General features: G+C 44.4%; 1 protein-coding gene across 1 annotated transcript in view; it reads left to right on the top strand.

Annotated features, from left to right (window-relative positions):
• LOC143784099 (disintegrin and metalloproteinase domain-containing protein 10-like) overlaps window positions 1–14036 on the top strand; it is a 276865-nt gene that overhangs the window by 208240 nt on the left and 54589 nt on the right. The window contains exon 11 of the mRNA XM_077271955.1: window positions 3411–3555. Coding sequence (XP_077128070.1) covers window positions 3411–3555 — 145 coding nt within the window. The remainder of the gene's footprint in view (window positions 1–3410; window positions 3556–14036) is intronic.

The following is a 14036-nucleotide window of genomic DNA, read 5'->3' as shown; positions in this document are numbered from 1 at the left end:
GTAGTCTACGAAACCGATGTTTGTGACACCTGAGTGTGGCTGGAAAAAAAAACAGTTTGAGCTTTTGCATGAGGTATCAGGACTCCCAGCAAAGAAGGCTTACACTGCTCACTTACCCACCTTGTCTTAATTAAAACTTTAATTCAAAGCTGTAAATGCTGGCCCAGACCCTGACACTTCATGCATGGTACATGGCTGACTGCTGCTGTGCAATTATCAAATTTCTACTGTGGGTCAATTGATACCACTTTTTCTGTTGTCTGCCTCTAATTTTTGGAAATGTGTGGACTCCAAGTTGGGTCTCCTTCATGTGTGTTGCCTGAATTTGGCAGGGCTCTCAGAGCACCAGGCCTACACCTGACTCTCATCCTCCTATTACTGATTAATGCTTCATCTAGAAATGTTGGTCCAAGCTCTGTCCCATGCGTTCACCCTGCTCAATTATACTATTTGTACTCTGGGTCAATTGATGCCACTTTTCCTGGTGTCTTCCCCTAATTTGAGCTGTTTGGCAAGTTTTTTAACCCCTTAAGGTGTTTTCTATGCTTTTGGTTTTGCATCCTTTTAAATCCAATGGAGTTTGGGTACGTTCGACGAACCATTCAATGAACATGTCCAGCGAACATTGAGACGTTCACCGAACCGAACCTTGCAAGGTTTGCCACAGCACTCCCATGCACAGTGTGATGCCTAAACAACCTTCCAAAACAGTATGATGCCCCCACAGATTCTCAGCATAGCGTGATGGCCCCCACACACAATATGCTGCTCACCATATTATCATGGCCCCCTACACAGTATGATTTCCCCACAGCTCTATTCACTGTATGATAGATTTTACAGCCCCAACACATATTATAATGTTCCTCACAGCCCCCACATGTGATAATTGTCACAGATTGATGGCACCATAGCCCTCTCGCAGACATTATGACGGTCCTCACAGCCCGCTCCACTACAACCCCCCCATAGTCAGTGTGAGATGTCCTCACAGCTCCCTTTATACAGTATGATTGTACTCACTGTCCCATTATATACAGTGTGACAGGGTCACTGGCAATGTAAGTGAGGGGAGATAGTTATCACCAAGATTGCTGTCTTCCGTGATGTAAAAATTCAGAAGATTTGCTCCAGCTTGTTATGTGCTGAGATGGGTTAATCAGCCATAATCGTGTTGGGCTTTTTTGTGAGTGAGGCCGGGATCACACATACGCGAGATACGGCTGAGTCTCGCAGGTGAAAACCTAGCTCTGGCGCCGGCACTCCGGAGCGGAGCATGCAGCCGCACAGCAACACATGGAGCCGCAGGCTCCGCTCCGGAGTGCCGGCGCCAGAGCTGGGTTTTCAACTGCGAGACTCGGCCGTATCTCGCGTATGTGTGATCCCGGTCTGACTGTAAGAGATGGGTGGGATGGTTACTCACCATATCTCTTCCCCCAGGGTGTGGTTCAACAAGTTAAATGTCTGACCAGTGAGGTTTTTTTTGTCTGTCTGTGGATCTGGAGGCAGAAAGCTCCAGAGAAGTGTTTATGTGCAACTATGCTGGACTGTTGATTGTACCCTGAGTAGGTGGATCCCGGCAGGCCTATGGACTGTTCTTTACGTGATCTTTTGTTTCCCGTTTTGCCAGAAAAGGCCACGTTTGTGTTATTGAACTTCAAACTAAGGGGATAATAGTAACCTATTCAAAAAGATCCATATCCAACTAAGGAGGTAATGTCCCACATGCACTTTGAATATGGATCTTTTTGAATAGGATACTGTTATCCCCTTAGTTCGAAGTATATGTTGTTTAAAGGGCACCTGTCACCCCGTTTTTTCGGTATGAGATAAAAATACTGTTAAATAGGGCCTGAGCTGAGCATTACAATAGTGTAGTTTGTGGACCCCGATTCCCCACCTATGCTGCCGAAATACGTTACCGAAGTAGTCGTTTTCGCCTGTCAATCAGGCTGGTCAGGTCAAAAGGGTGTGGTGTCCTCCCCCAGATCTTGCGTAGTTTTCCGTTGGTGGCGTAGTGGTGTGCGCATGTCCAAGGTCCAGAATCCTCTGCCAGGGGATTTCAAAGAGCGCGGTGTCCGTTATTGCATTGGTGATCGGTGGGCGCGGCCATCTTCCTTTGGCCGCGCGTGCGCAGAAGCGGCGCTGTTCTGGCCGCGACGCTCTGCTGGCCGCGGCTTCAGGAAAATGGCCGCGGGATGCCGCGCGTGCGCAGATGGATATCGCGGCGGCCATTTTCCTGAAGCCGCGGCCAGCAGAGCGTCGCGGCCAGCACAGCGCCGCTTCTGCGCACGCGCGGCCAAAGGAAGATGGCCGCGCCCACCGATCACCAATGCAATAACGGACACCGCGCTCTTTGAAATCCCCTGGCAGAGGAATCTGGACCTTGGACATGCGCACACCACTACGCCACCAACGGAAAACTACGCAAGATCTGGGGGAGGACACCACACCCTTTTGACCTGACCAGCCTGATTGACAGGCGAAAACGACTACTTCGGTAACGTATTTCGGCAGCATAGGTGGGGAATCGGGGTCCACAAACTACACTATTGTAATGCTCAGCTCAGGCCCTATTTAACAGTATTTTTATCTCATACCGAAAAAACGGGGTGACAGGTTCCCTTTAAGTGTTTGCATTGAGATGTAGCATGAATATATATGCACATATGGGGATTATTTGCCAAATGAACAAAAAGGATGCTTTTTAGCACTTGGTGAACCAGTTGATACTATAATTCATATGCAAATGCATATTTTATATACAATTGAATACTTGGATAAGTTGGATGCATAAACACTTATTTACGTATAATCAAACGTTATTTGATATTAATTGATCTGCCAGTGTTGCCCTCCTTGGGGTATGTTCCTTGTGTATAATATATGTGGCTTTTTATATTTAAAAAAAAATTTTTTCAATAAAAAATAATTCATTTTAATAGTGATGGTTCGCTTCATTTAGGTGGTGGTTCACTTTACCGCCCCTTTTGAGTTGTCTCCCCTTTGTTCAATAGGAGCTCACACACACACACACACACACACATACATGCACAAAGATCCTCATTGATGTAATCACATCTGTTGTCTCATTAGCACACACTGAATGGTGAAAGGAGGAGCTGTCTATTACTTCCTCCACCATTGTAGTCACTGCTATCTGCATCCTAAGGATGCAGATAATGGTGAAAGTAGGACACAGGCATGGTGGGTGGTATCATGTGGTGGCTCGTGTACCACTGTTTTCAGCCGTCTGGTTGTCTTGGTTCGTAGGCCACAATTTGCCAAGGTCAGCTCTACATGAATCAATGATTTGTGTGTTCTTCTCTGTGCTGCTTACAATCAGTATGAAATTTCACATGAAAATTACAGTCATTTAAGTTGCTGAATCTCTGTGCTATTTTTTTCAGAAAGTGGTCGACCAACATGTGGCAATCAAATAGTTGAAGATGGGGAACAATGTGATGTAGGCCTTAAGGAAAATGACTTGTGCTGTTATGGTGTCAATGCAGGAGAAGATTTGCAGTGTACATTAAAGCCTGGTAAACAATGCAGGTATGCTATGGTTTACATTTCAAATATAGGACTAGGCATGCAGAGAAAAACAAAAAGAGAAAACTAACTAAAATGTATGCTTTATGTGTGCAGTAGTATCTACCAAATACATATGTTAATAAATAGTAGAGCTGAGCTGAGCAATCCGCCAAGTAAGTACCAGCATCCCCACTTGGTGATTCGGTTCACAAGGATCGCAAAAAAAATTCCCATTTCAAACGCAGCTGAAGACCTAGAAAGTGGGCTAATCAAATCAGGTGTGGCTGCGCCTGCTTCCTCATAGTGCTCTGAAGCAATTACATCACATGATATAGCGCAGTCAATCAGGGGGGCTATCACAGCCAGCAGGGCCAGACTGGCCATCTGCCAATTCTGGCAAATGCCAGAAAGGCCTGTCTGGTCATGGGCTGCCTTATCTGCTATGTTGTTAAAAGAATCAGTGTTCTCAAGACATCCATACTGTTAAGATTTGTGATGGAGCACAAAGTCACTGACTCCGTCACTTACCCCATCAGGCCAAGGGTTTCATTTGAAATATTGGTCTTGTAGGATAACTTGCTTTCCTCCATCCAAGGTAATATTAGTAATATATCCCATCTGGTGCCTGGGGATGGGGCCTGTGTGATTTCAAATGCCAGGGCTAAATTTCAGCCCCAGACTGTACCTGACAGACAGTATTAAAGATGAGGGCAGGCCAAGCAGTGTAATGGACAAATTGGGCCGATGGTTGTTTCACTGACCCTAAGCACTGTATACAGGTGTCCCTGGGTGTGTGTAATTGAAATCTTCATCTGCATTACATGGCACAGGCACAAATATTTTGGTAGTGGATTGCAGCACATAACTTGTGAAGAACATTACTAAAGAACAGGAGGTTAATCTGAAGACCGCCATGTGTCAATGTGTTTCATGACCACTGCACCAAATGCTGCAAAATGTTGCTATATAAGGGTACCGTCACACTAAGCGACGCTGCAGCGATAGCGACAGCAATGCCGATCGCTGCAGCGTCGCTGTGTGGTCGCTGGAGAGCTGTCACACAGACCGCTCTCCAGCGACCAACTATGCCGAGGTCCCCGGGTAACCAGGGTAAACATCGGGTTGCTAAGCGCAGGGCCGCGCTTAGTAACCCGATGTTTACCCTGGTTACCAGCGTAAAATGTAAGTACATACTTACATGCGTCCCCCGGCGTCCGCTTCCTGTAATGACTGAGCGCCGGCAGTAGCAGGGCACAGCGGTGACGTCACCGCTGTGCTGTGCTTTCACTTTCAATTTGCGGCGCTCAGTCAGTGTGGGAAGGAGACGCCGGGGGAAGCATGTGAGTATGTACTGTTTGTTTTTTTTTTTACATTTTACGCTGGTAACCAGGGTAAACATCGGGTTACTAAGCGCGGCCCTGCGCTTAGTAACCCGATGTTTACCCTGGTTACCAGTGTAAAATATCGCTGGTATGGTTGCTTTTGCCGTCAAACACGGCGATACACGGCGACCTAGCGACCAAATAATGTGCAGACCTTCTAGCAGCGACCAGCAATTTCACAGCGGGATTCTGATCGCTGCTGCGTGTCAAATACAGCGATCTCGCTCCCTAGGACGCTGCAACGTCACAGATCGCTGGCGACGTTGCTTAGTGTGACGGTACCTTAAGAGAGCTTTTCCAGATTCTATACCTTTTGGACATGTCCCAGCCTGGCTGATGTTCACTAAGACCTCTAGGTCTAGCAAACATGTGAACCGGCAAAAGGATCCCCTTTTTTAGGCAGAGGTCCTAATGCACTCTCAGGTTCAAACAGTATAACCAGCAACCAGCCATGAGTGAGAGTACAGTAACAAGTCGCAACCAAACATGTAGAGTATAAGGTGCATAAGAATAAGGTGCTCATTAATACCATTGCTTTTAAAAATATTGTTTCAATCTCATCCATCAATCCTGATGAGACGTATCCCTTTAGAGTCAATATCAGCAGGAGCTCAGATACAGGGGAACTGGCACTAATATACCCTATCATGCCCCATACATGAACTCAGGAGAGATAAGTCTCATTAGGATTAATGAGTGAGATTAAACCATTATTTTAAAGAGAACTGATATCAATGAGCACCTCATTCTTATGCACCTTATACATGTTTGGTTGTGACTTGTTACTGTCCTTTTATTTTTGTCATAATTCATTCAGTTTAATATTGTTAAAAAAGTTAGGTCTTAATTAGAGATGAGCAAACTTGTTCATAAAACACTTGACAATCTCATATTCGGCACAAACGTATCTTATTTGAATTAGTGTGCAGATTCCCAAGCATTTTTCCTAAAAATCGTCAAAAGTTGTCAAAAGTTCAGTAAATGACCCAGTTCACTAAGGTCTCTTTCAGATGTCAGTGTTTCCAGTAGAAGCACGGACCGCAAAATGTTCTGCACACGCGCACACTGATGACACACGGAAGACATTTCTGTGTCATCAGTGTGACACATACCAGCACCTGGTAATCAGCAGTACTGGTTGCACTGTTCCCCGGCTGGTTACCAAGAATACAGGGGTCATACACCGTTTTTTTATTTAAGTAAATAGTTTTAAAAACCACGTGGGGTCCCCCCCCTTTTGACAACCAGCCAAGCTTATGCAGACAGCTGGGGACTGGTATTCCCAGGATTTTAAGAGGCCATGGATATTGGCCCCCAGCTTCAGAATAGCAGCCCACAGCCGCCCCAGAATGGCACATTTATAAGGTGCGGTAGTTCTGCTTTGCTCAGTGGCAAGTGGGGTTCACATTTGTGGGGTTGATGTCACCTTTGTATTGTCTGGTTAGTAATGGAGAGGCGCTTATAAGACACCTATCCATTACTAATCCTATAGTTATATTGTAAATAAACACACAGACAAAATAAAGTTCTTTGATTGAAAGAATGACACAGACCTTTTTAATGAACCTAAATTAACCCATACTCACGTCCACAGAAGCCATGGTCTCCTGTAACAGAATTAAAATAATAAACCACAATTGTCCTTCCCTGTCATTCGTTACTAACCTATGAGCTTGATGTCACTGGACAATACGAAGGTGACATCAACCCCCCAACTATTACCCCACTTGCCAACGCACCAAGGCAAGGGGAAAGAACCGGGCAAAGCACCAACATTGGTGCATCTAATAGATTCTCATTTTCTGGGGTGGCTGTGGGCTGCTATTTTTACTCTGGGAAGACAATAACCATGGCCCCTTCCCAGCCTTAGAATACCATCCCTCAGCTGTCTGCTTTAGCTTGGCTAGTTGTCAAAAATGGGGAGGACCCCACGTAGTTTTTTAAATTATTTATTTAAATTATTAAAACAATAGTGTGGGACCCATCTATTCTTGATAACCAGCCTTGCTAAAGCTGACAGCTGAGGATTGCAGCCAATTTTGCCTGGCAGGTTATCAAAAATACAGGGGATCCCATGTAATTTTTTTTCATTTATTTATAGTGGAGGTGCTGGTTGATGAATACTCCTATCAGCGGTGCCTGCTCTAGCTGTTATCAGCTGCAGCAGGCATATGCTGATGGGATCAGTAATCACATCAGCTGACGCCTGTGACTGGAGGTAAACTTTTTACCTCCAGTCACAGCTGCGAGCTCATGCTGTCATCTGACAGAATGGCAATGAAAATCACAGGGGTCTCCGGCAGACCCAGGATTGTCATACCAACCCATTGACACCCTGTGGTCATGTTACAGGGGCGCCTATTGACATTGTTTGCAACCTGCTTCTGGCACGTGCATGGTAAATGCCGCTGTCAGAAACCAACAGCAGCATTTAAATGTTAACAACTGCGGGTGGATTGCGATTCCATCCACAGCTGTTAGGGGAACACATGACAGCTGATCAGATCAGCTATCATATGCCTGAAAAGGTGCAGTAGGGGAGACATGGCTTTTGACGTTCGGCTAAGTTCGTCGAACAAGTCAATGAACATTTAAATGTTTGCCGAACTAAACCGAAAGTCAAAAGATTCGCTCATCTCTAGTGTTAGTACCTCTACCATTACATTAACAGTGGGTACAGAAAGTATTCAGAACCCTTTACATTTTTTTTGTTTCATTGCAGCCATTTGGTAAATTCAAAAAGTTCATTTTTTCACATTAATATACACTCTGCACCCCATCTTGACTGGAAAAAATAGAAATGTAGACATTTTTGCTAATTTAATAAACAAAAACTGAAATATCACATGGTCATAAGTATTCAGACCCTTTGCTCAGACACTCATATTTAAGTCACATGCTGTCCATTTCCTTGTGATCCTCCTTGAGATGGTTCTACTCTTTCATTGGAGTCCAGCTGTGTTTAATTAAACTGATAGGACTTGATTTGGAAAGGCACACACCTGTCTAAATAAGACCTCACAGTTCACAGTGCATGTCAGGCCAAATGAGAATCATGAGGTCAAAGTAACTAGCCAAGGAGCTCAGAGACAGAATTATGGCAAGGCACAGATCTGGCCAAGGTTACAACATCATTTCTGCAGTACTCAAGGTTCTTAAGAGCACAGTGACCTCCATAATCCTTAAAAGGAAGAAGTTTGGGACCACCAGAAGTCTTCCTAGATCTGGCTGTCCAGCCAAACTTAGCAATCATGGGAGAAGAACCTTGGTGAAAAAGGTAAAGAAGAACCCCAAGATCACTGTTGCTGAGCTCCATAGATGCAGTAGGGTGATGGGAGAAAGTTCCACAAAGTCATCTATCACTGCAGCCTTCCACCAGTCAGGCCTTTATGGCAGTGTGGCCCAACTGAAGCCTCTCCTCAGTGCAAGACATATGAAAGCCCACATAGAATTTGCTAGAAAACACATGAAGAACTCCCAGACTATGAGAAATAAGAATCTCTGGTTTGATGAGACAAAGAAAGACCTTTTTGATGATAATTCTAAGCGTTATGTGTGGAGAAAACCAGGCACTACTCATCACCTGCCCAATACAATCCCAACAGTGAAACATGGTGATGGCAGCATCATGCTATAGGAGTGTTTTTCAGCTGCAGGGACAGGACGACTGGTTGTCATTGAAGGAAACATGAATGTACCCAAGTACAGAGATATCTTGGATGAAAACCTCTTCCAGAGTGCTCTGGACCTCAGACTTGGCTGGCAGTTCACCTTCCAACAAGACAATGACAATAACAAAGGAGTGGCTTCAGAACAACTCTGTTACCATTCTTGACTGGCCCAGCCTGAGCCCTGACCTAAACCCAATTAAGCATCTCTGGAGAGACCTGAAAATGGCTGTCCACCAACGTTCACCATAAAACCTGATGGAACTGGAGAAGATCTGCAAGGAAGAATGGCAGAGGATCTCCAAATCCAGGTGAGAAAAACTTATATAATTCCCAAGAAGACTCATGGCTGTACTAGCTCAAAATAGTGCTTCTGCTCAATACTGAGCAAAGGGTCTAAATACTTATGACTATGTGGTATTTCAGTGTTTCTTTTTTAATAAATTTGCAAAAATTACTTCATTTCTGTTTTTTCTCAGTCAGTGCAGAGTGTACATTAATGAGAAAAAAAGAACTTTTTTGAATTTAGCAAATGCCTGCAATGAAACAAAGAGTGAAAAATGTAAAGGGGTATGAATACTTTCCGTACCCACTGTGTCTCTCTTTGCTGTTTATAAGGTCTGGCAAACATTAATACTCGTGCTTATAAGTCTTTTCCACTAGGTGCCCTAACTTGTCTGCTAGGGGAAAACTGCCGAAACTGATACTTGAAACAGTAGAATCGTACTCCCTTCTGTACGTCTGCTCTTCTGCACACACCCAACATGGCTGGCACTGCAGAGAGTTCTTACTTCTCTGTTTCTGAACTTGAACTAACTGATAAAATAGGAACTAGCTTCTAGCTTCCACTTGCTCCTCCCCAAACCAATGGCTGGCCTTATAGTTAATCCTGTCAGCCCTATACACAGGAAAACTGCAGCCTACAGAAGGATAACATACATAATAATATGCAGGTCACACAAGACAATACAAAGATGTCTTCAGAAAGGTTGTCCAACATCTTCTCCACCTTTATACTCCCCCTCTTTAATGATTCCCGTCCTCGACAATCCATGACCTTTAAAGACTGGGTTAGCACACATATATAAAATGCCATCATGACTGTAACTGATAGTGTCACTGTCAGAGTCTAAATCATCCTTTAGTGACTGAGACAAGTGATGAGACATATGTTCCTTAACATGCTTGGCTTCTTCCTCACTGATACACTTTACGGAGGCAAATGATGCCAAATGTAATCTGCATTTGGCACTATTAATACTGCTGCTAGGATTTTCTTTCCTCTCATGCTACCACATCCATTGTCATAATTTTTAATTCATTTTCAATTTTTTTTAACACATTTAGTCAACTGTAGGAAAATATTGAATCAACCAAAAATTTTAGGGAGGGTTCATGTGATGGCTAAAAAGGCTAATGCCTTCCAATAATATCTGTGTGGTATATGTATACAGCTGTGTGAAAAAGTCTTTGCCCTCTTCCTGATTTCCTATTATTTTGTATATTTGTCACACTTAAATGTTTCGGATCACCAAACAAATTTAAATGTTAGACAAAGATAACACAAGTAAACACAAAATGCAGTTTTTAAATAAAGGTCTTTATTATTGAGGAAATAAGGGAAAAAGAAATCCAAACCTACAGGGCCCTGTGTGAAAAAGTGATTGCCCCCCACACTTAAAACAAATTAACTGAGGTTTATCACATCTTTGGGAAGCTGCGTTCAAATTTCTTAACCACATGCAGGTCTGAATACTGTCACACCTGTTCTCAATCAAAAAATCACTTAAATAGGACCTGCCTTACAAAGTGAAGTAGATCAAAAGATACTCAAATGCAAGACATCATGCTGTAATCCAAAGAAATTTTGCTGCAAATGAGAAACAAAGTAATTGAGATCTATCAGTCTGGAAAAGGTTATAAAGCTATTGCTCAAGCTTTGGGACTACAGCTAACCACAGTGTCAGCCATTATCCACAAATGGTGAAAACATGGAACAGTGGTAAACTTTCTCAGGAGTGGCTGGCCGGCCTTACCAAAATTACCCCAAGAGCGCAACTTTTACTTATCCAAGAGGTCACAAAAGACCCCACAACAGCATCCAAAGAACTGACGGCCTCACTTGCCTTAGTTAAGGTCAGTGTTCATGACTCCACCATAAGAAAGAGACTGGGCAAAAATGGCCTGCATGACAGTGTTCCAAGTTAAAAACCACTTCTGAGCAATAAGAACATAAACACTTGTCTCAGTTTTGCCAGAAAACAACTTGATTATCCCCAAGATTTTTGGGAGAACATTTTGCGTACTGACGAGACAAAAGTTAAACTTTTTGGAAGGTGTATGTCCCATAACATCTGGTGTAGATGTAACACAGCATTTCAGAAAAGTAACATCATACCGACAGTAAAATATGGTGATGGTAGTGTCAGGGTCTGGGACTGTTTTGCTGCTTCAGGGCCTGGAAGACTTGCTATGGTAAATGAAACCATGAATTCTGCTGTCTACCAAAAAATCCTGAAGGAGAATGTCCAGCCATCTGTTTGTGACCTCAAGCTAAAGCGCACTTGGTTTATGTAGCAGAACATTTATCTAAAACACACAGCAAGTCCACCTCTGAATGGCTTAAGGAAAACAAAATTAAGACTTTGGAGTGGCCTTAATCCAATTGAGATGTTGTTGCTTGATCTTAACAAGGCAGTTCATGCTCGGAAACCCTCCATTGTGGCTGAATTACAACAATTCTGCAAAGATGAATGGGCCAAAATTCCTCCAGAGCATTGTGATAAACTCATTGCCAGTTATTGCAAATTCTTTGCAGCTGTTGCTACTAAGAATGGCCTAACCAGTTATTAGGTTTAAGGGGCAATCACGTTTTCACACAGGGCCCTGAAGGCCTGGATTTATTTTTCCCTTAACAATAAAGGCCTTCATTTAAAAACTGCATTTTTAATTGTGCTATTTTGTGTCATGGTTCCCAATGGCAAGGGAACGTAAAAAACACATAAGTAACGAACGAGCTCTCGGGTGATGGAAACTCGAGTTGACCGTGAGCTAAATCTACCACACAACTAACAGTAACCAGGGAGCATACCTACGGCTTCCTATATGCCACGCGCCAGCCGGAGGACTAACTACGCCTGGTAGAGGAAGAAACAGACCTGGCTTACCTCTAGGGAAATACCCCAAAAGATGATAGCAGCCCCCCACATGTAATAACGGTGAATTAAGAGGAAAAGACATACACAGTATGAAAGTAGATTTAGCAAAGAGAGGTCCACTTACTAGATAGCAGAAGGATACAAAAGAGGACTTCACGGTCAACTGAAAACCCTTTCAAAAACCATCCTGAAATTACTTTAAGACTCCTGTGTCAACTCATGACACAGGAGTGGCAATTTCAGCCCGCAAGAGCTTCCAGCTACAGAGAATTACAAAAACTGCAAACTGGACAAAAGGTACAAAACAAAAGGACAAAGTCCACTTAGCTGATCAGCAGACTAGTAGCAGGAACATGCAACCGAAGGCTCTGGTTACAATGATGACCGGCAAGGAAATGACTGGAGAGCAAGGCTAAATAGGAAACTCCCAAACACTGATGGAAGCAGGTGAACAGAAGAAGCAAAGTGCAAACAAGTCACCAGTACCACCAGCAACCACCAGGGGAGCCCAAAAAGCGGATACACAACAGTACCCTCCCCTTAAGGAGGGGGCACCGAACCCTCACAAGAACCGCCAGGGCGATCTGGATGAGCCCTATGAAAGGCACGAACCAAATCCGAGGCATGAACATCAGAGGCAGTTACCCAAGAATTATCTTCCTGACCATAGCCTTTCCATTTAACCAGATATTGAAGTCTCCGTCTGGAAATACGGGAGTCCAAGATCTTCTCCACGACGTACTCCAATTCACCCTCCACCAGCACAGGAGCAGGAGGTTCAGTAGAAGGAACCACCGGTACCTCATATCTCCGCAACAACGACCGATGGAACACATTATGGATAGCGAAAGATGGCGGGAGGTCCAAACGAAAGGAAACAGGGTTAAGAATCTCTAAAATCCTATAAGGACCGATGAACCGAGGCTTAAATTTGGGAGAAGAAACCCTCATAGGGACAAAACGGGAAGACAACCACACCAAGTCCCCAACGCGAAGGTGGGGACCAACACGACGACGACGGTTAGCAAACTGCTGAGTCCTCTCCTGGGACAATTCCAAATTATCCACCACTTGTCCCCAAATCCGATGCAACCGATCCACCACCGCATCCACTCCAGGACAATCCGAAGATTCAACCTGACCAGATGAAAAACGCGGATGAAACCCTGAATTGCAAAAGAAAGGAGAAACCAAAGTGGCAGAACTAGCCCGATTATTAAGAGCAAACTCCGCCAACGGCAGAAAGGCAACCCAATCATCCTGATCCGCAGACACAAAACACCTCAAATAAGTCTCCAAAGTTTGATTAGTTCGCTCCGTCTGGCCATTGGTCTGAGGATGGAATGCAGACGAAAAGGACAAATCAATGCCCAACCTGGCACAGACTGCCCGCCAAAATCTAGACACGAACTGGGTACCCCTGTCAGAAACGATGTTTTCCGGAATACCATGCAAGCGAACCACATTTTGAAAAAACAGAGGGACCAACTCAGATGAGGAAGGCAACTTAGGCAATGGCACCAAATGAACCATTTTAGAAAAACGGTCACACACCACCCAGATGACAGACATCTTCTGAGAAACAGGGAGATCCGAGATAAAGTCCATAGAGATGTGCGTCCAAGGCCTCTTCGGAATAGGCAAGGGCAACAACAACCCACTAGCCCTAGAACAACAAGGCTTGGCCCGAGCACACACATCGCAAGACTGCACAAAAACCCGCACATCTCGAGACAGGGAAGGCCACCAGAAGGATCTAGCCACCAAATCTCTGGTGCCAAAAATTCCCGGATGACCTGCCAGAGTAGAAGAATGAACTTCCGAGATGACTCTAGTGGTCCACTCGTCAGGAACAAACAGTCTACCAGACGGACAACGATCAGGTCTATCCGCCTGAAATTCTTGCAAAGCACGTCGCAAATCTGGAGAGACAGCAGACAAAACCACTCCATCCTTAAGGACACCAGCAGGTTCAGAATTCCCAGGAGAGTCAGGCTCAAAACTCCTAGAAAGAGCATCTGCTTTCACATTCCTAGAACCCGGTAAGTACGAGACCACAAAATTAAACCGGGAAAAGAACAACGACCAACGTGCCTGTCTAGGATTCAGGCGCCTGGCAGACTCCAAATAAATTAAATTCTTGTGATCAGTCAAAACTACCACCTGATGTCTGGCACCCTCAAGCCAATGACGCCACTCCTCAAATGCCCACTTCATGGCCAAAAGCTCCCGATTACCAACATCATAGTTTCGCTCGGCGGCCGAAAATTTTCGCGAAAAGAACGCACAAGGTC

The sequence above is a fragment of the Ranitomeya variabilis genome, chromosome 1 (assembly GCF_051348905.1).
Source record: "Ranitomeya variabilis isolate aRanVar5 chromosome 1, aRanVar5.hap1, whole genome shotgun sequence".
NCBI lineage: Eukaryota > Metazoa > Chordata > Amphibia > Anura > Dendrobatidae > Ranitomeya > Ranitomeya variabilis.
Note: the sequence above shows the minus strand (reverse complement) of the source record. Positions and strands in the feature narration are given on the sequence as shown.